Here is a 27,906-nt window from a genome sequence, read left to right as displayed (position 1 = left end):
GAAAATTAAATCACAGGCCTACTTCTGTGTGCTTCTCTCCATGACTACACACATCTAGATGATGGAAACAGGCAGAAGCTAACTCATAGACTGTTGAGCTTAGGGGAGATGAATGCACACTGTACTCCCAAATTCAGCTTAGGGAGAAAGACAGCAACGAGTTTTCTCCCAGAACACCAAAGGACAATTTAGAAGGGGAGAAGGTGAAGCCCTTTCTCCATTTGAGTATGGATTATCATTTAGACATTTCCCCACCTTCCTGCCTGATGTCTTTTTGGCTTCATGATGCAACTGGTCTACACATAAATATTAGCATGCAGTCAGGGGTGATCCTACAGCAGCTATAGTTCTTGGCAGCTAAAGGTGAAATTCTCTTAATGTTAAAAGTACATTTTTTCCTGGTACCTCTTCCTGGTGTTCCCAGCCAGCTGAATGCAAGCACTATGACTGACTGCACTTCAGCACTGCAGAGCTTTCTGCTTTTTTTAGAGCACTGGCTAATTCTTAATGCAGGCCTTTTGGAGAACTTGCTGGTGTGATTCACTCCAGCTTGTCTGCCTGCCAAACTACAAGTCCATTCTCAACCTGTATTTGAGCTAACTCTGTAGTAACTTCCCTGGGTAACAACCCTAAGTACTTTTGAGGGTCCAGATTTGCAACATCTCCAAGCAGCTATCTCTGCATGAATAAAAAAGAAGTCTCGTGGACTCTGACAGCTTGGAACTTCCCTACCCTTGCAGCTATGAGTGATGTATGGGCTCAAAGGACAGGAGCCTGGCGAACACTGATACTGCATTAAAATTGGTGATCATTGTTTTTAAAATTTCTCAAAGCACTGATGAACCCTGAGAGGTTTTCTGTTACTGCTAGAGAAAGTTCCACCATCTGCATTCTAAGAAGAAAATGTTATTAAACCCAATATCACTAACAATGCTAGGGCAGCCTTTCCCCCTTTATTTGTATTTTTTCCACACAGAATGTGAGTGTGTGTGTTTGTACAAGGACCTGGAGTTACACTAATACCAAACTGAGGGTTTGTCCCCAGTGTTACAGCTACAGAAACTGCAATCTATAACTGAATGACCAGACAGGCTCTGTCCGTATAACCTCTCTGTTGTGACACACTTATGAACAAAAGTTCTACTAAGAGTGGGATCTGAACATTGTACTGTGCAAACCTGTACTAGATCAAGCCAGGGACATTGCAAACAGAGGAGTGAATCCACCCATGTAAACCCTTCTAACTAGCCAACATCTGATGGCCTCTGACAGAGCCACCAGGGCCCTCCCCACTGGAGACGGTAGGTATCTCCAGTGCCACCCTCTCCCCGCCTCTACCAGGTGTGTGCAGTCTCCACCACCCCACTCTCCAACTTGCAGCCCTCAACTCTCAGCTCAGCATGGCAAAGGTGGATCTTCAAAGTGGTGCGTGGGAAGCGACGGAAATAAATCACTCGAGCACCGCTACCGGTCACTGTATCTCCCCATGCACCACTTCAAAAATGAACCTTGCTATCTCTAGTGTCACTTGCGAAGTCCCCTTGTGAGGGGTAAGGGGACAGGTAAAATGACAGGAATGGGAATGAACTGTCATCTTCAATCCAGAGAAGTCAACAAGCAGACTGAGGTTTAGCTAAGGTTCACGGGGTTGCCGCTCAGCTACTCACCAGATTGACACACACATTGATCAGAGACCTAAGGTGAGGCAGGAAGGATATGATTGGCTGCCTCTGAAGTGTCAAACAAACCCCTTCAATCAAATTGCTGGCAGGCTCCCACTCAACCTGGCGCCTGCAATACAACAGTAGGTGCCGTTAGCCGCTGGCCTCCTGCCCCCCACCAGACGCTCGCAAACACGGCGACCGACACACAGTGATGCCCACAGAGGAAACGTTTCAGACAGCGATGACGTCCAAGATGAGCACAAAGTGCGCAACAGAGAAAAGGTTTGACCCACGCAGCTCGGGAAAGCACAGAGCACACTGGGTGTTGGGAGACCAAAAATGTAGCAGAGGTGTCTGCAGTAGTGACACAAAACCCCTCACAATAGGAATGGTGGATGGGCTGTGCTTCACTCCCTGACTCTTTCTTCTGACAGATGGTGGATGAAAGGGAGCCACCAGACAGCTCTCTAGGTGTGCCTGTGTGTGGGAAGACATCTACTGGGCCATGCTCCCATCTGAGAGCGACTCCTCCATCTCTTGTGGCTTGTGGATGTTCAACAAACCTTGCCAGCTGTGTGCATCCTCCATAAACTACTGTGCAATCCTGTCTGCTCTGCCAGAGTGACTCCCTGAACTTAAGCTGGCCCAACAGTGTAAACCTCACCTTCCGCACCCCGTGTAGGAGGTCTGATTCATTCCTTACCGGCACTAAAGTCCTTCGTTCCAGGACGCCTTCCTTCTTCCCTGACACTTTGCCTTTTTCACCAAAACAGCTTTTAGGGCCTGTGACAGATGCTGAATGGAGTCCTTCCTAACCATAAGCTGACACATCACAGATAACAACAAAGTGGCTCCTGCCCTTCATCTCAGGGCCTGACTCTTCAGAGGTTGCGTATTTCCCAAGCCAACATTTAACTGTGTGCTGACTGGGACAGGAGGACAAGGCTTGAATAACTGGTTAGCTGAAGAATAAACAATACCCTAGTCAAGCTCCTCAGTAGACTTCTCAGACATTCACGGAGGATCAAGGGTTCCCTACATTTATACCTCATTTTTCATCATCCACTGTTCCTAAACCTACTCCAAAATAGTATGCATTTTACTTGTTCTTATTCCCTGGTTTGGAGCAGGGTGCCCGCAGGGGGCAGCATGTAAGATTCTGATGAGAATACCCTAGTGGATACTGTGGTATCCACAGTAGTGGTGAGACTACTTCTCTGGTCTGTCACCCAGCAATGTGTGATCTCTGTCCCATCTCTAAGAAGCTTCTTGCTTAAATGATACTTAATGATGCTTAAATGTAGTTGCTGTATCTGGTCCAGTGGCTCTGCTGTCTCTGTCCCTGTGAGTACAGAAGAGTAGTTTCATCCAGGCATAGATGGAGGGAATATGAAGGGAATTTTAACTTATGAGCATTCATTCAGCTTAGACAAAAGGAAAGCTCTTTGGGAACAGGAATAACCTTAAGCTGCCTTTTGAGGCAACAGAAAGTATGAGCAAGAAAAGAAAGAAATGGCAAGAAGCAGGCAAAACCTGGCAGAGTCAAACCATCAGGAAGGGGAAGCACCAACATTTCTGCCTCTAAATTCCCTGCAAGGGCAGGAGTTTCTAAAAGGAGATTGTTAACCAAGAGGAAGTGATAGGTGGGGTGCCAGAAAGAAGAGATCACCTCTGTATTATTTGCTCCATCTCAGTTGTGTACATGATTAGTTTTGTGTCTGAGTCCCAAATTCTGATATTCTCTAACATCAGTTGGCTTCTCAGCTCATATTGCCAACAAGCTGACTGATTCAAGCAGCTGAGGACATTTGTCCATGAAGTGACTGAGACCAATGACTCTTTTCACTCAAATCACTGGAAAATCTGCAGGGTTGACAGATTTCACACTACCCAGACTGGATTTATATCACTGCCTCTGAGGTGGAAATGCTCCATATTGAATATTTCTTGAAGGCCTGAATTCTACTTTGTGATGCAGCAGGCTTTCACTAGCCACAGAGTAGATGCCATTACTGCAGTTCTGTTCCCTTTATGCAGGAACATTCAGAAGCTACTGGGTAGCTCCAGATTACTTTTATCTTTACAGAGAATATTACAGTATTTTTGTGAGAAGGTACTCTAGAGATACTGTTACTACAGTTAACTTTCCATTAAAAAGAAATAAAATTAATGTTCTTCACTCACAGCTAAAAAAAAAACAGAGGGCAGACAGATGGTACGAATCGGAAGACTTATTTTGGAGAAAGAGAAAAGATTTCTGTACGTTCTCTCTGTAGTTCTTAATAACCATGCATTTCTTCTCTACCAGAAGCCACAACAAACACGTCAACATAAATGCACACTTACAGAGAAAAAAAAAAAACTTCATTTTCTGATACGTTGTAAAGGTTCACTGCGACACAACAGTTTTAGGTAGATGACATACCCACACTTCAAGGCTTGAAACATCAGAAACGGACCCCAGAGGGTTGCTGTTATACCTGCTTACCTCAGAGTAGGCATCTTGTGAATTTTATTGAACATACGATCCAATCTCTTTAAGATGAGGATAAGGGCAGGTCTCACCGCCTCAGCTGTCCAGTCAGTGATGGGTAGCATCTCCATGATGTAGCGCCGGAGACCTCGGCTTTCCATCGTCTGCGTGTCATAAGGTGCCAATTTCAGCAGGGAATGTGCGATTTCTGCCAACCTAAAACCAGGCTTTGTTAAGAGGGAAATCCAATACTCTACAACTTGCATTTCTCCACACATGCTAATGAACTAGCAGATAAATGATCACTAGACCAGTAAAAAGAAAAAGATGCACAAGTCAAATGTGCTGCTATTTAAATCCTGAGGCCCAGTAGCAACAGTTTCTGGTCTATTAAGATTCTTTTGCAGGTATCACTGTTTATATTTATATATTTTTATTTTATATAATGAATAGTCTAAAGAATGTCCAAGCCTGTGTCCTTTTATGCTGACATTAAATGCACTGAAGGAACATCAGGAATCACGTGTTGCTAAAAACGAAGTAACTGAGCTGTTAGTAAGATTACAGCATTGCCAATGCCTGTGAAACACAGACACTGTATGTCAACTGATGAGTGACTGATTTTAGTTTTGTGCTTGTTTTTCAGTGACACTACTTTAAGAGATCTCACTATGCAATTTAGAGGTGTTAAACTTTAAAAATAATGTGCTGTCCCTCAGGCTTACACATGTACTGTGTATGACTACTCCCTGCAGCTTTGATCTGTTTCTCTTAACACCTCTACAGACTGTGTTGCTGTCATTCCTTCTAACCCTCCCAGGTGGCCTTGCCAATGGCTTTTTCTGTATTGACTGTGAAATGCCATGGCAACATTTAACTTAGACTTGTAGTTGGACAAATAGCTGCTAAAATACTTGAAGATTTGTGGTAGACAAAGACAAGTAATAAAGCCACATCTACTAATAAAAGGAACAGAAACTTGTATATTCCCTGTACTGCCACTAGACTTTGTAGTGGACAATTATAGGATAATCCTACTCATATTGTGGGGCTTCTTCTGAAATGCCTTCAACTAATGGAACATATTTCCATTCTCTTTAAAATCTACCTAGCAATAGCAAAGGCAATGAGTTCCTCAGATTAACCCAAAGTGCTATAAACATGTTTCTTTATCCAATATCTCTTTATTCTTACTTTTTACAACTACTTTGTCATGCTATGGAGTAGGTCTATTTTCTTAAACACTCTGAAATTTAAATCATCTTGTAATTATGCTTCTTTCTGATAACACAATATCAATGGTACATAATGGTATATCAAATTTGCTTATGCATTATGAAGTGTGAGATCCATCTCATCCAACATGAGATGCCTATCTCAATTAGTCTTCTAGCTCTGTTCCTATAGAAATAAGGAACCTGGGAAATTCTAATCTTCCTGAAATACTGTGATAAAGAGCCCATTGGATTGCATCTCCCTTTGCATTGCGTCCAGAAAGAACTTTATGACTCGATCGGACTAAACATTTCACTTTTAAATGTCTAAATTTGGGTTAGATGAACCCTGTCTGAAGTGAATAGCCATATTATCTTGTTTTCTGAAGTCTCTGAAATGGAATCCGTTAGCCTCTGAAGACCATAGCTGTCACATCACATTCTGGTAAATCTGCTGTCTACTTAGAAAAGATTTTTTCCTGCAGCTAAATCCTGTTAGTCATTTAACTGATACTTATGAAATTAATTCATGTAAGAATCAGGAGGATGTTCCTTTTATTTAGGGCTAACTGCGATAAAGCAATTCTGGCTCCAACCATAATAAAGGAGTCATTTCTAGCACTTCCCAGGAGACATAGGAGAATCAGAGCACAACTCGTTATCTTCTGTAAATCAAACTCTTGGCGTTATTGCTGTAACCTTTGACCATAAAAGACCCTGTCTCTTGAAAAGAATGCAGTAGTTAGCAGCTAGTACTGTGTTCTGTGACTGTTTTACTGAAATCTTCTATCAAGAAAGTATCTTTTCAAAAACATATATCAATAACACCTTCTGTACACATAGATTTAGGAGCAATTAAGCTTAATTTCTCTGGAATGTGAAAAAATGCAGAAATGAAGTTCCCACATTACTGTTAAACAGCAAATATTTCCAGGTAGTGCACTCAGAGTGCTCTTATGTTACATGCAACTGTAATTGTAATTTAATGTGGAAAAAAAATAGCAAGCCCTTTACTTTACTGCACTGAAGTTCATTCATCAGACATGTATTTCTTGCTCCCACTGAAATCCTCAAAAAAACTCCAAACATGTGTAACCAAGGATGTAATCTGGTCTGAGAATTTCACCTTTGTTTTCTAACATAAAGTTCTTATCTCAGACTCTTACTGATAATGTCTCAGACTCTTATTGAGTTTGTAATGCAGTTAAACAGCTGTATTAATTTCTGATGCTTGTGTTCCTTGGAAAAAATATAAAAGTGGTACTGCAGAAGAATCCAAGTCCATCAGAACTTTAGTTTGCAGCCAAGCATTACATAAATGACATGCATCTGTGGTAAGAGACATCTCTTGTTTAAAATTACCTTCTAAATTATTAAATATCTACCAGAGGGGGGAAGAGAAACATTCAATTCATGTGCAAACACACAAACGAATCAAAAAACACTTCCCAACTCCCCAGTGAATTTGGGGTATTTGTTAAACAAGATCTAAATTAATCTGAAACACAATTTTGTGTTCTATAGAGACAGCCTGAATCCTAAGATCTCTAATCGTGTCAGAATCTGCCAGCTAAGGGGCTTTGCCATCTGTTTTCAGAGCATGCATGTAAAGATAGAGGAGTTTTGTGAGGGTTTGCCTTGGTCCCGGGGGCAGGAACAGACTGGTTTGGTGCACTACTATCATCAACCTCCCTTCAGCTTGCTTCACAAGGCTTTCCAGGCAAAAAAAGGCATAAAGCTCAGACAAAAGAGTTTCCTCTGAAGATGACTGAAAAACTGACAACAGAATCAGGTCCACTCCCTCGTGTTCCACTGCTCTACTGCTTTTTTGTCTTTAACATCTGGGCAAGCTTCTCAGTAGCAGCTCATCCCTATTTTCTGGTTACTATGAACAGCATAGCAGAGAATGAGGTCCAAAGTGCTGATTAAAAGCCTTATACACAATTCCTTCTAGGCCTGAACCCCACAAAACAGTTGGATGCTACAGTGAGTATGCAACCAGCCAGCTGGGCTCAGTACTGCACCTTAATAAAAGACTTGTGTGCCTGCTGTATCACACACCAAGGTGGTGGTCCTGTAAATGCCTCCTGACCCATTCTCCCCTTTCAGGCATGTACGTCATATGGTGCAGTGGTTTTTCTCCCTTTCTCCTTGTTTGTTGGCTGCTAGTTCTGGTGCACAGTGTCACAAGAGAAGATTCAGCCAGCCGTGCAGCTTCCCCACACCTTGGGGGGAAGAGGCAGTCTTATCTACTCTACTCTTCAGCATAACTTACTCTGATGTGTCAGGTGGGCCTCCACATGTGTTTCATCCACAGGAGATGTGGGTCTGAATGAGACCAGAGGAGAGCCTATGAAACCCTTTTATACACAAGCAGCATCAGGTACAATCTAAGGAACATTAAAATACGCATGCTTCAGACAGCAAAAGTAGTCTACACTACCAAAAAGTCATTCATTCTGTCTGCTATTATGAAAAAATAAGAGCTAAAATAAAGGAATCCCCCTGACATGAACAAGTAGAAGCAGAATGCCTGTGGAATACCTCATGTGGGACTTCACATCCAGCAGTTCCAGAGAAGTCACTCTGGGCTCTCCAGCAAGGTTCTGTAAAATCTTCAGCCTTGGACCACAGTGCTTGTAAAACTCAGTGCAGATATTCAGCAGTGACTCCCGGGGTCTCCTGAACTCCTCCCTGGCAATTCGTTCATCCAGTTCCTCTCGGGGAAGACCCTGGCCCTCCTCCAGTAAGTGAAGGTTCTCCCTGGAAGATAGAAAATGAGAAAAAAGTAAGTGCTGTAGGCAGTGGAAGAGCAGGGATAGACTGTAACTATCTACTAGATTATTTCACTCAGAGGGTGGTGAGGCCCTGGCACAGGCTGCCCAGGGAAGCTGTGGATGCCCCATCCCTAGAGGTGTTCAAGGCCAGGTTGTACGAGGCCCTGAGCAACCTGACCTAGTAGGAGATGTCCCTGCCTGTGGCAGGGGGTTTGGAACCAGATGGGCTTTAAGGTCCCTTCCAACCCAAGTCGTTCTGTGATTCTATGATTATAACAACTTCTCCAGCTTGTTTTGCAACAGATGCTTTCCTCTGCAAATGAAAAGAAAAATAGTTGCATCTGCAATTGAAAAGGGAAACTATCACCTGCAAAGTCTTGTTGAGAATGAGAAAAATTTCTATACGAACTATCCTTTGTTACCTTACCCTGCAAAAAGGCTGCAACAACAACAGTGGGTGGGACCCAGTAAATCTGGAAACTGCTGCAGAGCAGTTCACAGAATCACAGAATTGTCTAGGTTGGAAGAGGCCTCCAAGATCACCGAGTCCAACCTCTGCCCTAACACTAACAAGTCCTCCACTAAACCATATCACTAAGCTCTACATCTAAACGTCTTTTAAAGACCTCCAGGGATGGTGACTCAACCACCTCCCTGGGCAGCCCATTCCAATGCCTAACAACCCTTTCAGTAAAGAAGTTCTTCCTAACATCCAACCTAAACCTCACCTGGTGCAACTTTAGCCCATTCCCCCTCGTCCTGTCACCAGGCAGGTGGGAGAATAGACCAACCCCCACCTCTCTACAGCCTCCTTTAAGGTACCTGTAGAGAGCGATGAGGTCTCCCCTGAGCCTCCCCTTCTCCAGGCTAAACAACCCCAGCTCCCTCAGCCGCTCCTCATAAGACTTGTTCTCCAGACCCCTCACCAGCTTCGTTGCCCCTTCTTCTTGTAGCGAGGGGCCCAAAACTGAACACAGTACTCGAGGTGCGGCCTCACCAGAGCCGAGTACAGGGGGACAATCTCTTCCCTAGCCCTGCTGGCCACCCTGTTTCTTATACAAGCCAGGATGCTGTTGGCCTTCTTGGCCACCTGAGCACACTGCTGGCTCATATTCAGCCGACTATCAACCAGTACTCCCAGGTCCTTCTCCGCCAGGCAGCTTTCCAGCCACTCATCTCCCAGCCTGTAGCTCTGCTTGGGGTTGTTACGCCCCAGGTGCAGGACCCGGCACTTGGCCTTGTTGAACTTCATACAGTTGACCTCAGCCCATCGCTCCAGCCTATCCAGATCCTCCTGCAGAGCCTTCCTGCCCTCGAGCAGATCGACACACGCACTTAGCTTGGTGTCATCTGCAAACTTACTGAGGGTGCACTCGATCCCCTCATCCAGGTCATCGATACAGATATTAAAGAGAACTGGCCCTAGTACTGAGCCCTGGGGGACTCCACTAGTGACCGGCCTCCAACTGGATTTAACTCCATTCACCATGGCTCTTTGGGCCCAGCTACCCAGCCAGTTTCTAACCCATTGAAGCAAACGCCAGTCCAAGCCATGAGCAGACAGCTCATCACATGTCAGAGAAGACTGGGTGAAGATTTTACTGTACCTGATAAAGTGTAGTTTGGCTCCCTGTTCTGGGTACCTGAGAAAAGAGAAACAGTGGAGTTTTAAAACAGCAACTTAAGAATGCCGTAACTGTGCCTTGCTGAGAGAGAGTGACAATGTTCTAGCCCAGAGGTACACTCTTCACAGACAGGATGGTACCTTTTATCACTGGGACAATGGCTACATGTAGTTAGTGACCACAATGAATAGCCTTTATCTCCCAACTAGCAGCAAAAAACAGATTGTCATAGTTACTGCCCGTGTTACGAAAGAAAAAAATCAGGCTTTCAAACAATTTCTCTTACTGATTTTCACCCCAGTGCTTGGCCTCTCTCACGAAGCCACAGCTCACCTCCTGGAAATCAGAGTTTTGTTTTGTTGTCATTTTCTCTTGCTACTTTTTGTTGAGAAAGAATTAACAAACCCTGCATCACATGTCCAAGGCTGGAACAGTGACCATTCCACCATCATGAGGCTCCTGCTGTTGTCAACATATGCCTGTTGCAATAACAGGACAAATAAGGGCAGGAAACCTGGAGCAGTGCAAAAATATTTTGGATCAGAAACTGACTGCTTGATCATCAGAAAGATCTGGAAATGAAAGCCAAGATATTCAAGTCACACAGCATCAGGAATCTCTATGTTGCCTCTCAGCAGATATGTATTAACTGCTTTTTAAAATCAGCAGACAAACTACTATCTATTACATCTTATTTTTCTTAGATGGGGCATTTTTGCAATGGAAGTAAACAGCATATATCCATTTCAGGCTTGGGCATGAAGGGGTTTCTCTGATCCTGGATCCAGGCTTCTCAGATCCTGGATTGAAGCGCAAAGCTGTGCTGAATGCACTGTTGAGATTCCAAGCCTGGATGAAACAGTCTGTTAAAGAGTAACAGACTGATCCCAGGAGTTACCAACCAAGATGTGTGCATTCCACATTTATAAAGTAATACAATAGCCCTTTGATGATTAATGCAGAAGGGGATTTCTATCTCCCTTCAATACGAAAGAAGACACGGAACAACTTGGAAGGCATGTCTTGCCAGAAAGGTATTACTGATTTACAGTCCAATATAGCCCGTGGTACTTTACTGTACCATGCTATGCACAGACTTAGTATCAGCTGTTACTGACAAAAGAATTCAAGAAGGAATATTCTGCCCTGGAAGAACTGCTACTCCAGGAAAACACTCTGCTCTGGAAGAACAGCTAGGTGAAAATTCCTCCTCCAGGTCAGCACAAACACAGAGATTTTAAGCACAGTAAGGCATAATCTTTCAAAAAAGCAAAGGAAAATGATAAAAAGAAAACTAGAGGAGGCGCTAATTTCTGTGAGTCTTAAGTGACATGCAGTTTGAGCTCTTACTGCTGCTCAGTGTCTCAGAATGAGGCTAGAAGGATCCAACCCTTCTGCTATACACTGATAATAACTATTCTGCTAACCACTGGCTTCTGCCCAGTGGTCTCTTTGATGGTGGACTTGGAAAGAAGCAAAGCGGAAAACTCAGGGGCATAGCTGCTTTGTCAGTATACTTCAGGATTAATATCCTGGTCTTCTATTTATGGTTTCATAACCAAAATTTATACTATTGGGAACTTTGGTTACTGTCAGAGATTCAGTCCTGGCTATGTGCTCTTTTTATCTGACTGTTTTTTGTCCCACAGTACCTAGAGCACTTCCTCAGACAACTGAGGAAGCACTCTGCACTCTGAGGAGTGGGATATTACCTTACCCCCCCAAAAAAAAGCTGTTCAGAAAAACAAGAAAGAAAGAAAAACCCACTGACTTACCTGGTGTTCACACCTGCTGACATGGTGTGGTTAGCTGTTGTGGTCCCTTTATGGCCTTGGTCACATCGACTCATCTGCGGGGCTGTCATAGGCCTGGCAAAGAGAAGGTAACACACTGGAGATTGAATATAACAAGTGCACTGAAATTCTCCTTGTGGAAACCTGGTGAAACCTAGCACTCATTTTAACATGTCTAAAACTCAACCATTATCCAAAATAACATGCATATTGTGAGCTCCCGTGAGCTCCTTTTCCCCACACTAATGACCAAATACACGCTCAGACCTTTGAAAGATGTGAGTTACCTGGTGAGAACTTCGACACTGTACAAGAGGGCCTGCAAAGAGGTGGCAAGTGCAGCCATAGCAGCAATCTCCTCACGAGCTGCTGTCACAGTCTCCGCTTGACAGGTTTGCCGCTTCAGTTTCTGCAAGTAACAGGGAACCAGCGCTTCCAAGACCATCAGCATTTGGAGGCTGGAAAAATAACCAAAACTTGGTCTGTTATATCCTGTCAATCCTGAAACTTACATCAGATGGAGGCTTAAGTTTCTATCTGAAAACCCCTGGATCTCCCACTGGCCTGTGGTTTCATTGCTTCTCACTTGTTAAGCAGCCATGGGCCAAAGAAACTCTTGTATGAGGGACTTCAGGGAAAAAAAACTGGCTGATGCATGAAACAATAATAGAAACAGCCTGAACTTTTAGATATCTTCTGAATAAGTCATCTACTTGCAGGCATTCATTTTCTCTTTCAGAGACTTCTTTCTTCTCTGGTTCCCTCTTGGAGCGTAACCTTTTTGTACTCCTAGTTTACTTTCTCTCTCTCTGTATCTTCATTTTCTTTTCAGCTGCCTGTTTCTGCCCTCCAGTGCTCTATCCATTGCCTCTCTGACAACAGAAACCTTAATAACACACCGTGATCCCCACCTGGAAGTGCAACCTACATTACTGCTGCTCAAGCTGCCATCCAGCTCAGTGTTGCAGCCCGAGACATGGCCTCACAGGGAATCCTAGTACTTACAATGCATTTCTATATCCTCTGCCTTGATTTGTCTGCCTTGCTTTCTGATGCCATGTGCCACTTTTAGGCCTCATTTGAGTCTCTACAAACCAAGAAAACAAAATCAGACCAGCACCTTCTGAATGACTCAGGAGCATAGGCCACCACTGTCACACACAGCTTGATGGCTTCACTGATCGAAAAGGTCAAGTCTTCATTCCCATAGCAGAAGTCTGAGGGAGTAAAACAATATGAGAAAAGTAGTACACAAACATATTGAATATGAAAAAAAGATAGCACACTCCTTTCTTTCCCCCATTTTCAACTATTTGCTTCTCATGTTAACAATCCCCAATAGGCTCCTGATTTTTGACAAAAATGAATCTACAAAACAGAAACATGTGCTGCACTCCCACTTGCACCCTGACATTCAAGAACCCAGCAGGTGAGAAACAATTCTTAGCCGGTCAAACCACTGCGGAGCATAAGGCCTACAGCTGCTACTGGAGTCTTGTTTCAAACATCACCCATCACAAGCAAAATCTTAAGCTCACACATGACAAGGACACGTGAGCTTAAGCACAATTTTTATGCTTCCTCTTTTTTTTCCTAGGTGTTCCTACCAAACTGAAAATGACACTGATGCACCACTGATGGAATAAGATAGTTACATTTCTAAAAATTAAGCCCCTTCTATACTGGCAGCCAGATGACCTCCAGCACAAAAGTGACTCTGATCGTGATTTGAGAAAAAGTTTCAAAAGCCTTTCAGTCTCAGACTACAAATTTTACGTACCAAAAAAACAATGTACCCAAAGAGTAATATTCGCAATAATGTTACAGTCCCATTTTTAGAATGACTTTGGTGTACAGGAGCTCAAGTTAAAGCTAAGGTCCCAAAGTGCGTAAGTCACTTTGAAAAATGGAACTTGGAAGTCAGATTTTTAGATAATTCTGATTTTATATGGAAAATACCAGGCACAAACATACTCATCTATGGTCTCACTGTCAATATACACTTGGAAAGTGCAAATTTGAAAAATAACTCAAAGGTACTTATAGAAATCAGCCAAAATTACTTCCCTGCAAATCACAAAACAGCCAAGTTTTTAAATGCTGCATTGCATGGATAACTACCAAGAGACACAGTGTCCTGGGCACATCACACAGCCGTATATATTCTGCTTTGTGATAAATCAGTTCCCCTCCTAGAACTCAGCATGGTCAAATGTCTGAATGGCATCCATCACTTACTAGTCATAGTCTGCCCACAGGAAAGGGTGCTTTCGTTTCCTGCCCACATGGAACAGTGCAGAGGATGACACTGATCTTGTCAGCATGATAACATTCATTGGGCATCTTCATTCTTCACCCACACACGACAAAATTCAAAATGCCAGGGGCTAGTTTCAGACTAGCACGCTCAATGCAGAAAAACGAGCTTTGGAATAAAATAAATTAATAATACCCTTCCTGCAGAAAATATCCAGTGGATGGTGGTAATAAAGTCAACCTTAAAGGATTCATGAGGCATAAGAAACAGATATTACTACGTTGTGGGAGAAGAAAAAGACCCTGAACAAATCTTACTGCATGAAATACATGTTTAATCAATAAATAACAAACCAGAATTACTGAATAAAGGATGACTTGCTGTTACCTAATGACTTGAGAGGTTTTTCTGCTTTCACCAGCTCTAAGATGTCCAAAATGTCTGGCGTATCTCCCTCTAAAGACTGCAGCAGGTCAAACAGGCACTGAGCTGACACTCCTTTGCTGGTTCCATTGTTCGTAGCATCCTGTTTCAATGACACACATTTGTGGTTGATTTTCTGAGGACCTGTGTGCATCCTGGGAACCTCAAGGAGTTGGCAACCCTTCCTCACTCCCCCCACCCTCCCTTTTTTTTTTTTTAAATCTTGATTCAATAGACTGATGTTATAATGGAAGCATAATCTGAAAACGGCACACAGCTTTATTCCCCCCAAAAATCAGATCTGTGAAGAAGGATGTGTGTGCTTGCAGTGTAAGTGCAGTTAGGTTTGGCACTCCCACTTTAAATTAAAATTCCATTAATTAATTTTAACTCACTAAAATGTTAAAAAGTGATTAGTGAAGACTTCAAAACATGGCTAATCCAGTTTTATAGTTCACACGTACTAAAACTTGGCACTAAGTTTTCTGTTCTTACTGCTGGATTCTAAGAAATGATTTCTATATGAAGAGTTACAAATCATTATTGTCCTTTTATAACCTATTTATACACAGAAACTTAAAGAGAAACTACATTTACTAGCCTGGAAACCAGCGGCTCATCAACTCAGTGCCCCGCTCAATCAACTGATGAACACAAGTGTGAAGAAATAAGTTCAGGAAATGGTTCTGTGTAGCACCAAGTGCAGCAAGCATGTGTTCAGTCTGAACTGTGCTGATGCTCCAGCTGTTTTCTTTTTGTGATCTCTGAGGGGGGCTGTCTGCATACACAGGCTTCCCCACACCAAGCCTAGGGAATGCTTTTACTCACAGGGAACTCCAGGAGAGGGGCCACACTTGCGAACAGTTGCAGAATGAAAGGCTTGCGATGCAGAACGTAGAACTGGCGGCAAGCAAACTCTATCGCTTGGCGTAACTGTGGGTTGCTTTCATAGTCAGCATAAACCTGAGCAGATATAAAATGACATGGAAGTACTACTCCAATGGAAGGGCATGTCATCTCCTGATCCCAGACTGAATCAACTACAGCCTGACTCCAAGTCAGGAGTGCTGCTGATTGCAGTAGCAGAATTATTCCATGCGTCTTTCACAAGATACAATTCTGTATAGTCACCCCAGAATGGTATGTGACATTTTCTTTTTCTTTTTTTGTCCTTCAACAGAAAATATTTAGTTTCAGAGCCGTAACAACTCCAATATTCTGTCCTGCAGAAGTGTTACTGAATCAGCAATTTTCCATTACATGTTTATGTGGCTGATTATTCTTAATCAAGAACCTACATTTGCCCAACCTCATCAACATCATGTTTGTTTTTTTTTCACTTTTTTTCAGACTGCATCTCCAGTTTGTCAAGATAATTTGAACTTCTAGCCCATTCTCCAACACACTGACATTTCCACCCACTTTAAAGATATTTTAAGTTTTGTAGAGTGGCATTTCCCTCAGAGCTGGCCACTGAACCATGCAGCAAACATGTTGCCAAAGATGTGGGATTTGTTTCTCAGAGTTATGTAAACAGTATAACATTGCTAGGAAAAACTTCACTGTGCTTCCATCTTTTGTCTGTATCAATTGCCTGTCTGCACATCTCTGCTGGTACAAGTCTTTGGGAGCTTTGGGGCGGGGGTGGTTAGCATTTTCTTGCTATTTGCTGGTAACAGGTAATGCTGAGATTTTATGGTGGTGCAAAACTCACAATATAGCACAAGGCTCTTTGAAGGTTTCTAAAAAATTTTTCCTGTGTGAGACCTTTGCAGAGATGTACTCATTTTTCAGCGGTTTAGTAGCCTGAAGTGTGTCTTGTAGTATGTCTTTAGTACAATCACAAGCCTTTAGCTTGCTTTTGAGGTCACTCAATGGCCTGTTACACTCACAAGAATTTATTTATTTACTAAATCTCTATTTAGATACATTCTTTGAGCCCTGCAGAAAGTTTTACTGTCTATAGAAGAACTATATTGATGTTTCTTTATTTTCAGTATCTAATTTTTCCCAAATATTAACAGAAAAAGGGTGTGTATATATATACCTCAAAGTGAAAAGAAACTCCACCTCTAATGCTTGCAATGTTTTCCATCACTCACATGGAAAGGATGCATACAGTTTTTTAAAAACACTTAGTGTAATTTTCTGTTGCTATTTAAATTGCAGATAATATATTTATTGTACTTAAAGAAGTTAATACAATTCAGTTTAAGTCAGCGAGTAGCTTGTCTAGATATTTCAACTATTCCCCAAATTTCAGCCATCCCTGGAGGAAAAAAACACCAAGGGAAACCCAGAGTCTGCACATTTTCAAGAACTTCATATTTCTGTGTGAAAGTAAAGAGTGAGGGAGACAGACATCCATTTACTTAAAGAAGAGAAGAAAACATAGTCATTTACTCAAGCAGATATGCGAATGTAGTCCCAGGAATGCTGATTTGTGGCTTCCCACCCTGATCTGATGTTTGTCTTCTCAGAGCCCCCAGAGCCTGTAACCTCACCAGGACTCATCAGATGGCTACAGTCAGGCATAAAGTTTATCCATTAACTCCCAGTTCTATAACAAAATGCCCGCTCTGCAGTCTTCCCTTGTATTGTTCATGGAAATGGCTCACCTGCAGCATGCTGGGGAGGACCCACTGGTACCCGCTGAGGGAGAAGAGGTGGTTAAAGTGCACGGCTGTGTTAATTACTGTGGCAGCGTACTGCCTCAACAAGGCACTGTCTTCAGGGTGCAGGATCAGGGCACCGTTGAAGACGTTCAAGAACAGCATGATCTCATCCCCCCAGGGGAACTCGCTAGGCATGCCAAGGAACATCTCCTCCAGCAGCTTAATCCACAAGCTTTTCTGAAGAGTGTCAAGACCAAAGAGCTCTTTTCCAGCTGTGGGGGAGAAGAGGCAACAACAGTCATCTCTGTCTACAACAGCCAGACTCACAACACTCCCACAGGCTAAAGGCTTCTCCAGAGAACCCTTCCACAAACATTGACCTTAGTTCTGCCTTTTCAAAGTGACCGCACCCATCCTGCACTTCTGCAAGTGCCTACAGGGCTTGAGCCAACCATGATTAAAAACAAAACACATGAAGACTAAGACTGATGAATATCACACAGCAAATCTGCTCCCCTAGTTGGAAATTCTCTTCTTAAAAAGTGAAAGCAAATCTGAGCTTGTACATATAAGCAGGCATTCATCATCTGTCTCACACAACCTGGATGGATGCATGGATTTATGCTGAATTTTTATCCTTCAGGTGTCCCACACATTACAGGACATTGATGCATAGCTCCAATAACGCTTCTGAAAGCAAGTGTCTTTAGGGTCTGTTACAGAACTGGCCAATGTTTACCACTCTGCAGCAGTGGCCTGTTTAATTCTCAAGTCAGCCTGGAAACTCTACTTGAATTTCAGAGCAAAGTTCCTAAAAAGAGAGCTGTTTCTATATTCCTGCTACAGAGTATGCCCAATCTTCGTTTAGAGGCTGATGCTTCCACAAAGTACATTTTGTGCTCCTCTTTTAATGTACGGTTATGCATAGTGGGGTCTTACGAACTTTCTCTGAACTGTTTCATATGTCCAGATTTGAAAACACTGACCCGATGGCAGGATGCTCGTGTGGAACAAGCTGGCAACTGGAGTTCTTGAGTTCAGAGAAATCAGTGCAAATACTCCCATGACAGTTACAGAAAAATTCAAGCTAGATGAGACAACCATAGGTCCCTGACTCAGGCAAGGTGAACTTTAAAGCTAATTAGGTGGCTCGAGCCCTTGATTGACCGACTTTTACAAATCTCTGTGGATGAAGACTGCACTGCCTCTCTGTTTCTGACTGTAATGTAAAGATTTTTTTTTTTGTCCAACTGTGATTTCCTTGGATGCAATTTGTGTTTGCTGCCTCTTGTCCTTTTGCTGCGCATTTCTGAGAAGAGCCTGGCTGTTCTCACCACAATGCTGCTTTACTGGAAGTCTGCCATGAGGTGCCCTGCCTCATGTCCAAGCCTTCTCTTCTTCAAACTGAAGAAGTCCAGGTCCTCGTATGACCTCTCCTCATATGACAAGTGCCCTGGCTCACTAACCACCACAGCAGCCCTTCCCTAAACCTACTCTGGTTTGTCAAAAACTACTGTGCTCCTGTGTTCTGGTGAGTCCAGAACTGGACACAGTATTCCAGCTGTAGCCTCATGCATAATTTTAATACATAATTATATTCTCATCTGGGTCCAAAGAAAGTAACTTTGTCTAGAGATGCCTAACATAGCAAAACTTTTTCTGCTGTTATGCTTACAAACCATCAGCTATGTATCATTTTCCCTAGGAAGAGATTTATCAGCCTCCAGTGATGCCACAGGCCTGTGTGTTTCTAAGGCAAATGAAGTTCCTCACATAAACCTTCTGGGCCCTATACAACCACCAGAGAAAGTCATTAAAAGGCCGTACCTTGGGGATCACTGAAGAGTGAGAACTCAGCATCAATGGCACTTCGGGGAAATGAAGGCAAACGGAGCAGGTCCTCCTGAAGCATTGATACGTGTGACTGCTTGTGGGCAGTGGGGATTTTCTGGGTCAGCGATATGAGGAACAACACCCGCCCCACCTCTTCTAGTTTGCGGGTGAACACCTGGAAGAGAAAAAGAGACAAGGATCAGTATCAGTCTGGTCAAAAAGCTCTTTACAAAGTATGTACTCTTTTCTAGGTTAGCTTCCACAGCTTTCTCTGATGGTAAAGAGATTGCACTCAAGCCCCAGAGGAACCTGCTGAAACTCAGAAAGCAAGTGCTGTGCCCTTCTTCTAGAATTTGCAATGACTGGTGGGTTTTAGCCCCACTCAGCAAAGATGGATTGTTTTCATAAAGAAGTTTTAACACCACTTTCTATTTCAGCCTTGTAGAGGACCCTGAATGGCTGTCAAATGTTTTGCAACTGTGCTGTGTGGTCTTTTGTAGATCAGTGGAAACTGCCTGTGTAAACCCCAAGGTGATCAGAGGCAAACCAACTCCAAACTGAAAGCCATACAGTTGCACCTGCTCTCTGCAAAGTCTTAGACAATGGTCAACATCATGTCTGGTTTTTGGCTAGCATAATAAAACTATTAATACCAAACGTTAAAAGTTTAACCACATTCCCCTTCCTTTTTATTTCCTGGTTAGTATCGTCCTTTGCAGATATAGCTAGAGCAACTTTCTTCCCTACTTTTCCCTGTGCTACTGCGACAAGTTTTGCTTTTGTGGAAACCAAAGTATGCAGCTTCCTACAGATGGAGTGAATTCAATATTGTTGTCTTACTGTCTAAGGAGATGACACCCTCAGGGGTCTGAAGCACATTAAAAGCACTGCCCTGACATTTTAGGTAGGGTTTAGTTCCTATGAGAGCGCTCCCGGAAGCTGCAGAACATTAGCAGGATCAGACAGATTATCAGGTCATGAGGCTGGAAGATGGGCAGGACAGTGTCTTTCTGAGACAGATTTTGTGCCAAATGCTCCTTCTCCAGTAGAGCTCTCTATCCGCATGCAGCGTGAGTGGAGGTCTTTAAAGGGAAAGGAAGGTTTATTTACATGATTTGTTTCTGGGCAGAGGTGTTCAGTGACAGTAAGATACCTGCTTCTGAATGAGCTCTTGACCCTTTTCAGGATGCATCTGTACCAGGTTGAGCTGGGGAGAAACTGACCTCCGGAAAGGATAAATGTCACGGACGTAGGTCTGCCAGGAAAGGAAACAATAAAGTGAATTTTAAACAAATGCAAATTGTAACAACATCACTAGTTAGAACTAAGTAAGAGGCTCTTTAGTCTTTTCAGAAACTTTTGGGCAGGGCCTTCCAGACACTGTGAAACATTATGTGAAGCTTTTCTGAGAAAGCTAGACATTAATAATTTAAGAGCCAAGGGACTCCACTTCTGCCTCTCCCCTGTTCTGACAAACTCCCATCTTTCACCACACAACTAAATACCAGACATGTGGTGCCCGCAGGACTGAATTCTGCTTATGGGATGCCTGTTCTCCTGTAGATAACCCTGATGTTTAAAAAGGGATGAGATGGAAAGGACAAAGTAATCAGTACCTGACCTTTGCCTTACCTTGTTGTAATGAATAAGATTCCATCGCTTATCCATTAAAAAGTAATGAGAAGACTGTGTTTCAGGTATGTTAAAAAACTCCAAACACTCCTGAAGGGGAAGTAAGAGAAACATCCTATTACTTATTAGTTATCTTGTAGAAAGACCTCAATATCCAAAAGATGAATATCCAGCTAATAATGTATAAAGGCATAAACCTGCTAGGCTCTCACTCTTTTGGCATTAATTCTTAATTTCTTTTTAATCATGAAGTACATTAATATGTTTGTGACAATCAAGGCATGCTGGTTTCACAGTCCTGAAGACCAATGTTACTTATTTTGATGTCTTCATATTGCATGTATTTGCCTGGCCATATGACCCATATGGGTATTGCAGCTTCCATTTCTATACTACATATTTATCAAGTTTTAGAGGTTGGGGATGTACAGAGACATTACAGTTCAGACCTTTCAAAGCACTGAGGTGCATGTTTCCCATCAAAACAATGTTGGACAAACCTGTGTCTTTTATAAGTCTGTTTCTTATGTAGTTCACATAAAGTCATCCAGGAATGTTTGACCAAAAGGGAAATGACCTCACAACTCCTGAATCCCAACATATCATTCATCGTGGCTAATGAGTCATCATTTCTGCTCTTTCTAATCCTGATCATTCTGTTTAGTGTTGATAAAACCAAACATTTCAGTGATTTATGTATTTATCCAAGGCATAATATACAGCAAATGCCCAACAAGCTGCAGTGTATTCAAATGTACTTGCATTTGTGGGGCTTTGGCTGGCTATAAGGTGAGGGCATTTCTATTACCCTTTAATATGGGATTCTGTTTTCTTGCAACCAAGATCTCTTAATATGAAGACAGAATTGCCTGTCACAACAAGGTGTCTCCCCTGACATTGAACCAGGAAGATCAGGCAGAATGTATTGCTGGCATACAGGTATGTCAGGTAAACGTACTACTGAGCAGTTTGTTCAGTTCAAAAACTCAATCCAACCTTCAGAAGGGCCTCAAACTGTGTGTCCTCATGGACTGGTAACTGAGTTGGGATGTCGCACTCATTCTGTCCATGTACAACAAGGGTCTTTGTGCCTAAAAGAAGAAAAGCAGATGTACTCTTCCTGGGCTTTTACTTACTTCAATTTCAAAAGACTGCCCATATAGGATAAGCGATAGTTAAAATTAATTCCTGGGCAGACAGACGTCAGTCCTGCCTGGAATACATTATGCAATGTTAGCACAGTCTCATACTTCTACAGTCAATGAGACATTGATCTGTTCCTAAAACACAGAGCTGGCGACTTTAGCAGCAAGCCAACTCTGGGGAAGGAACAGGCATAAAAGGTCAAATCTGTTTTTCAGCAAGAAATCTCTTGCTTACTCATGAAGTCCTAGGCTCACAGCACACCCTTCTTGGGCTTTCTTGAGACTTAAAAGATAGGTTGCATCAAATCAAACCGAGTCTGAATGGTACAGTCCTAAAAGGATCATCCTGCCAGTCTTTCACAGCCCAACTGGCACAAAGCCCTGAGTTGAAATAACTGTTCTCATTCACCTTCTGTTTGCTTCTTTCAGAGCTCTTAAAGCCGTTTTCCGAACCTCAAGGAATTAGAGGTGGAATTTACCGACTGAACCCTCAACTCAAGGAAAACTGACTTAGAAAATGCAGCCATTTGTAGCAGGTCTGATCCAGTTCTGACAGATCTCCCTTTTGGTAGAGGGCGGTTGTGAACTTGGAAGTGTAGTAGATGTAAAGACTCTTTTCTCATACCTGGCATTGAGGCAGTCACCAGCAGTTTCACTTCACACTGTTCCTTCTTCATAGTCTGTTTGAGATCCTTGAAAAAAAGGCCTTCAACATAACCCACCACTTCCCAAAGGAAAGTCAGTGTTGCAGAAATGGCATCCATGCCCCATTCACATGGAGTGCGTACAAAATACATGATCAGTCCCACCTGCAATTAATAAGAGGAATACCAGGTTATAGGCATTCTAGCTGTGCAGGGCATTGTATAAACACAGAACAAGAACATGATTCTTCTGTCTTTCTTCACTCAGGATAAATTCATTAAACTTAACATCCTGAAAGTTTACACATACTGCAGAACAATCTGCCTCTACTATTCTTCCTTTTTTTTTATAGAAGATGAGGAGTGGGGGCAAAAAGGGCAATTACAGCCCAGCCTTAAAAGACATTGTAGATGAGGAAAAGGGAAACCATCTGCAGTAAGAGACTTCTTTGCCTTATGCTCTGATGTGCTGCCACCTGACAAACACTGGAAGGTTCCTGGAGTAGCATACATCTTGTCTGGTTTTTCATCTCTTAACTGAAAGAACTGCAGCAAATACATTTTCCACAATCATAAAAGAAGCTCCTAGTTTTATTTCAGTGGGACTGTCCAAAAGTAAAGCACTTTCTGAATGAAAATTAAGTAAAATAATTAAAGGTTTCTGGCATTGTGACCCTCCTATTGGTTTACAACTCATCATCTACGATTCAACTCAGAAATTCACGACAGGAAGTCTAGCGGTTTAATAAAAAGTAAAAGGTTCCTCTTCCTTTTCCTATAAGGAATAAAAAGCTGATGTAAGCCTGGTATTTTGCAACTACAGCCAGAAGCAGATATGAACCATAAATGAAAAGACACAGAGTATTTATTTCTTTGCAGATTGTGACATTAACTTCTTACGACACATGCAGATAGTGGTGAGATTATGAGCTGCACAGTTGACTCACAAGCTACTCACCAAATAGTTAAAGAGGATATGAGATGTCTGCGCAGGAAAGTCCCCAATGTTCAACAAAAGCTTCCTTAACATATACATCAGCTCATCCTAAAAGAAGAGCAAATGTTTTCTTTCCATCACAAAATGGAAAACAGATTTCTCCACTTGTCTTCCCCAGCTTTGTTACCTCCCATTTTTCTGCATCCCTTTGTTCAGCTCTGTCTGTTGGTGCTTGAAGTGGTACTCTATGCTTGTGACTGTTCCTACATTTCCCAAAACAAGACCCAGGGCACAGCACTCAGGTCAACGTCCTTATTTTTCATTGGAGAGAGGCCAATACCTCCTACTGCCGTTTGTCCTGACTGTAGCATCCTGATTCTGCACTTCCATCCCTGTAATAATGCTAATCCTTGCTTACCACAAGAAATGGCTGCCTAGATAATCTTGCTGAGACACTGTGAAATCTAGCACAGCTCAACTCAGTAACTGTGGTTGCTGGGTAGGAAATTGGGGCAGAATCTAACATTCCTTCTTCTAGAAGCTGCTTTCTGTAATGCAGACTAATTAATTTCTTAAGGTGGAGAGGAAGGCAGGTAGAAGGAGAAGAGTTTCACTGTCAGCCAAGGACAGACAGACTGAAAGACAAGGCCACGAGACCTTTGAGATAAAACTGAACAGGATGGCATGGGTGGAGGTAATATGGCCTGTTTTTGATAGAAAGGGCTGTGCTTCACTAAGCATCTGTTCAAGACTAGGCTTAGAGCAAGTCACATCCTTAGCAGGGGTAAATGAGCTGTGTGTCCCATTTACATCAGTGGACAGTGCCTGAAGCCAACTGATGATATGGCCTAAAAGACTTTGAGGCACATTATAATTGCAGATGTTCTTCTCCAGACACTACCCACAGAGGGACTTTGCTTGCAGCTGTTCTCCCCTGCTCTAAGCAATATACAAGCCCAATGGGGAGAAGAGGAGTTTACCTGTCGGTTGCTTATTGTGAGCTTCTCAAGGAAATGGCGCAGGACTGTAGAGGGGTCTTCAATTAAGCAGTTCCACAGGACCTGCTGAGCAACAGCACTTACTGTAAAACAGAAAGAAAACATGGTCAGAACTCTCTCCCTTAGAAAAGCCTTGAAATTGTGCACTTAGATGCAAATGTTCCTAACCTTCTACTACAATTAGCATTTTTGTACTGAAACACACAGAAGCTACTTTGAGGCACTAGGATTCCTGTTCACCACTGCAGTCATTTGAAGCAAAAGTCTAATAACAGAATCGTAGGGGTTGGAAGGGACCTCTGGAGATCATCTAGTCCAACCCCCTGCTAGAAGCAGGTTCCCTAGAGTAGGTTGAGCAGGAAAGCATCCAGGCAGGTCCTGAATTTCTCCAGAGAAGGAGAAATTCTTTTACACCGTAAAGAAGTTCTTATGCATGTTTGTGTGGAACTTCCTGCGTTCCAGTTTCTGGCCATTGCCTCTTGTCCTATCGCTGCCTTCCCTAAATTCTGGTGATAGGATAGGAATCACTTCAGCACTGTAGTCAGAAAAATAATAAAGAAATAACTGCTTGGATTCACAATTCCATACGGGCAAATATGTCAATTAAAAAAAAAAAGATCACATACTTTTCTTCATTCATGGAAACACCACCTCATGGTGATTCACTGAGTGACTTTATCTGGTATTAATGGACAGTATTAGATAGTCGGCAGGGGATTATGTTGATGATCAACTCCCCAAAGTGTAATTAATCGTAGCCCTGTGAAGATTAACAACAGCAGAGCATTATTCATTGTTTTGTTTTCAGTGCTCAGTTCTTTGTCACAAAATGACATATTATTTAGGTGACTGGCTACACCCACCCAAAACTGAATAAAGAATGTGACAGAAAGTTAAGTGTGCAATCAGCCATCATGATGAGTGATGAGAAAGGAAGAGCAACAGTCCACCATCTATAACCATCTAAGAGAAACAAATACAGAAGAACCTCTTATTACTTTACAAATACATCACAGAGCATAAACAAAATGTTAGAACTGTTTATAGCTGGATTTCCACTTGTCATAGGATCAAAGAAATATTGGTGGGAATAGGCTTCGGGACGTCTCTAGTCCAAGCCCTGCTTGGAGCAAGACTGTCACCGACACCAGATTATGTCAACCACAGCTTTGTCTAGCCAAGGCTTGATAGCTGCTGTGGAAGGAGAGGGATGAAGACTCCATGGAGACTGCACTATGCTCCTGGTAGACAAGTTCTTTCCTAATTTGCATCCTGAACCTCCCAGGCTGCAACCTGTGTGGTAGAGTTCCTCTGTTTGTTTCCTTTTTATTACACAAAACAAGCCCAGCTTCCACAATCACTCCTCACAGAACACCTGTTTTAGGCCTCTTACTGTCCTGGTATCCCCTTGCTAGATCCTTTCCAGCTTCCCAACATCCTTCTTGAACTGGGAGCCTTTTCAGGGTCCCAAAAGATAGCAAATATCATTTGAAACCCAGAGCAAAGAAGAAAAAGAGCCTACAAGATCACATTTCTGTTGTCCACCCATTTGCAACTAGTTTGTGAGGATTGAAAAGGTTATTCATAAGCTTTGTAACAAATATATATACTCATAACATACTACTACTAGGAAACATGAACTATGAGCAAATACAAGGTTGTATTATACCTGTTCCCACTTTAGTTATGGCACCTAACAAATGAAAATATTTTAAGCGCTGGCAGATTCTGCCACTCCTAAGCAAGGATCACTTGAAGTGTAAACTAGGTCAGTACCAGCTACTCCATCCTCCCGGACTTCTCCGTCTTCCATCAGATGGACAATGGGGAGCACTGCTGCACAGATGCATGCTGGAAACACAGCCTGAGGTGGTTGTGGCACGTGATGGTTCGGAGTATGCTCTGTAGTGTGTTCTTCATCTGGAGTAGTAAGAAGAGTAGAAGGTAAGCGTCCATGAATAAGCTGTGACACTGCACAGGCAGGTCAGATAAAAATCTATGTTAGCTGGTGAACAAACAGAACAAAATGATAGGCTGCCTGGTCACTGTGCAAGCACTGCAGCTTTACTGTTATCTCCAAGAAGAAACAGCGTCTCCAGTCAACTTCTTGATCAAGAATTTTCATTGTCAATATTATCTTTTCTAATTTATATTCCTTTTCTTCTAGACATTACCTTTTCTTTTTTATGAAATCTCATTTCATTACCATTTTTTGGCCACAGTGGTCTCCAAGGCATGACTCAGTGTAAACGAAACACGAAAGGTAAGGGAGGACATTGTGACAGGAAGAATGAATAAAATAATGCATGGCAGTAATTTATTATAAAGAGTTCAAGCCTGAGAATACATTCAGCAAAAGAAAATGCCATCAGCTTTAAAGGTTAGCAGGAAAGGCTTCCAATAAGTGAAATCCTAGGAAAGTATACTCCAAAGTGAAGTCAACCCACCTTCTGCACTGACTGCTGAGCGCACTGACCAGACAGAGCCACGGCGGAAGGAATAGTTCCTATGAGATGTACTGGAGGTGCAGGAAGGACTCACAGAGAGACGGCGGGAGGCCAGGTTGGCAACTTCTTCTACTGACAAAGAGAATGGGAAATGTCAATCCAGATCTAACTGACAGACTTTAGGGAGCTTTCTGAAGGAGAGCACTTGCAACCAAACTGGAACATTGACAATTGAACTCAGGTAACACTCAGAAGGAACAATTTCAGATCTATAAAGAGCGGGTAGGCAATTTGCTCATGCTTTGAGAAACAGCTGAATATTGCTCCATAGGAGTGTTCAGTGCTTTGGTGAGTCACATTTTAACTGAGGTGGCTCTATGCTTCTCTTCGTCTACACCCTATTATCCACCATGGTTGGTGGTGCTTAGTTTTTCCTAAGAATTGGGAATTCTGCTCACATACTTCCCAATGCATGTTTAAATCCAGACACCAGTGTAATTATCTAATTGCATATGCCTTGTAATGACTTCAGTAAAATCTTTGTGCTCTGTTAGCTTGAACCAATGAAAATCCTTACCCATAGACCAAGTTTTCAGGGCACAACTCATGCCATGTAACTTTAACCATCTGAAACTTTAGTAATGAGTTTGAGCTGGTCATCTAGACCCTCCCCGCTAGATACCATAAAGACAGAAAATTCTGGAGGCAATTCAGTCTGTCCTAAGCTATGTGTCTTAAGACAAACACTGCCAAATACTCCCACCCTTTAATTATCAAAGGGTTAAAGTTAAGAAAGAAAATTTCATTCTTTTTGTCCCATATTCTCACTGCATTAAAATCAGACCTCCCAAAACGCTGGAAGCATTGATATATTAAGAGCTCTGAAGTTACACTGATGCTGCCTGAGGGGAAAAGGGGTAAGTGGGGCTTGGGACACAGTGAGTGTTAAATATATCTCAGGTTTTGTGGGGTTTTTTTGCACTTATTTTTAGTTATGATTTTTTCTCAGTCACTTAGACTCTTCAACAAATGAGTGTGGCTGCTCACCACCTTTACAGAGGTATTAAACTGTGGTAGTACTTGCTCATGCTCTGAGGTGGTGAGCACACCAAAGCAGGGACTTTCCTAGCACTATCGACTGCTTTTCCTGGATGTCACATCCCTAAGCAGTGCTGTATGTTGGTGGCAGGTGCTCCCTGGTTCCTGGAAGGCTTTTCCTGGCCCTGGAGCACACCTTCTTCTTCCTGCTCTGAGCTCGGTGTGCAGGTTGGCTCATAGCAGGCCTCCTGAGTGATTGGGATGGCAGTGATGAGACTGGCTTCCCGACCCAGACGTTTCTTCTCTTCCTCCTGCTGCAGGTTTTTTAGGATGTGCTCTGCTCGCTGATGGGAACGTGACACTGCTCTGGCTGAAAAGGACTTCTGTCAGG

General features: G+C 42.7%; 1 protein-coding gene across 14 annotated transcripts in view; it reads right to left on the bottom strand.

The window, feature by feature from the left end:
• UNC80 (unc-80 homolog, NALCN channel complex subunit) overlaps positions 1-27,906 on the bottom strand; it is a 128,936-nt gene that overhangs the window by 22,869 nt on the left and 78,161 nt on the right. For 13 of the 14 annotated variants that reach the window (XM_080598924.1, XM_080598935.1, XM_080598925.1 and 10 more), the window contains 20 exons: positions 27,712-27,898; positions 26,478-26,609; positions 25,807-25,950; positions 24,013-24,113; positions 23,054-23,140; positions 22,077-22,260; positions 21,303-21,397; positions 20,307-20,396; positions 19,828-19,929; positions 18,669-18,849; positions 16,845-17,113; positions 15,055-15,189; positions 14,191-14,329; positions 12,667-12,763; positions 11,834-12,004; positions 11,529-11,621; positions 9,736-9,771; positions 7,896-8,114; positions 4,153-4,353; positions 1,668-1,791 (listed from right to left, as the gene is read on the bottom strand). In XM_080598924.1, the coding sequence (XP_080455050.1) occupies positions 1,668-1,791; positions 4,153-4,353; positions 7,896-8,114; positions 9,736-9,771; positions 11,529-11,621; positions 11,834-12,004; positions 12,667-12,763; positions 14,191-14,329; positions 15,055-15,189; positions 16,845-17,113; positions 18,669-18,849; positions 19,828-19,929; positions 20,307-20,396; positions 21,303-21,397; positions 22,077-22,260; positions 23,054-23,140; positions 24,013-24,113; positions 25,807-25,950; positions 26,478-26,609; positions 27,712-27,898 (2,787 nt within the window). The remainder of the gene's footprint in view (positions 1-1,667; positions 1,792-4,152; positions 4,354-7,895; positions 8,115-9,735; positions 9,772-11,528; positions 11,622-11,833; positions 12,005-12,666; positions 12,764-14,190; positions 14,330-15,054; positions 15,190-16,844; positions 17,114-18,668; positions 18,850-19,827; positions 19,930-20,306; positions 20,397-21,302; positions 21,398-22,076; positions 22,261-23,053; positions 23,141-24,012; positions 24,114-25,806; positions 25,951-26,477; positions 26,610-27,711; positions 27,899-27,906) is intronic. The other variant, XM_080598930.1, reaches the window with a different exon arrangement.

Source organism: Anser brachyrhynchus (genome assembly GCF_964034855.1).
Source record: "Anser brachyrhynchus genome assembly, chromosome: 7".
In the NCBI taxonomy this organism is placed as follows: domain Eukaryota; kingdom Metazoa; phylum Chordata; class Aves; order Anseriformes; family Anatidae; genus Anser; species Anser brachyrhynchus.
Note: the sequence above shows the minus strand (reverse complement) of the source record. Positions and strands in the feature narration are given on the sequence as shown.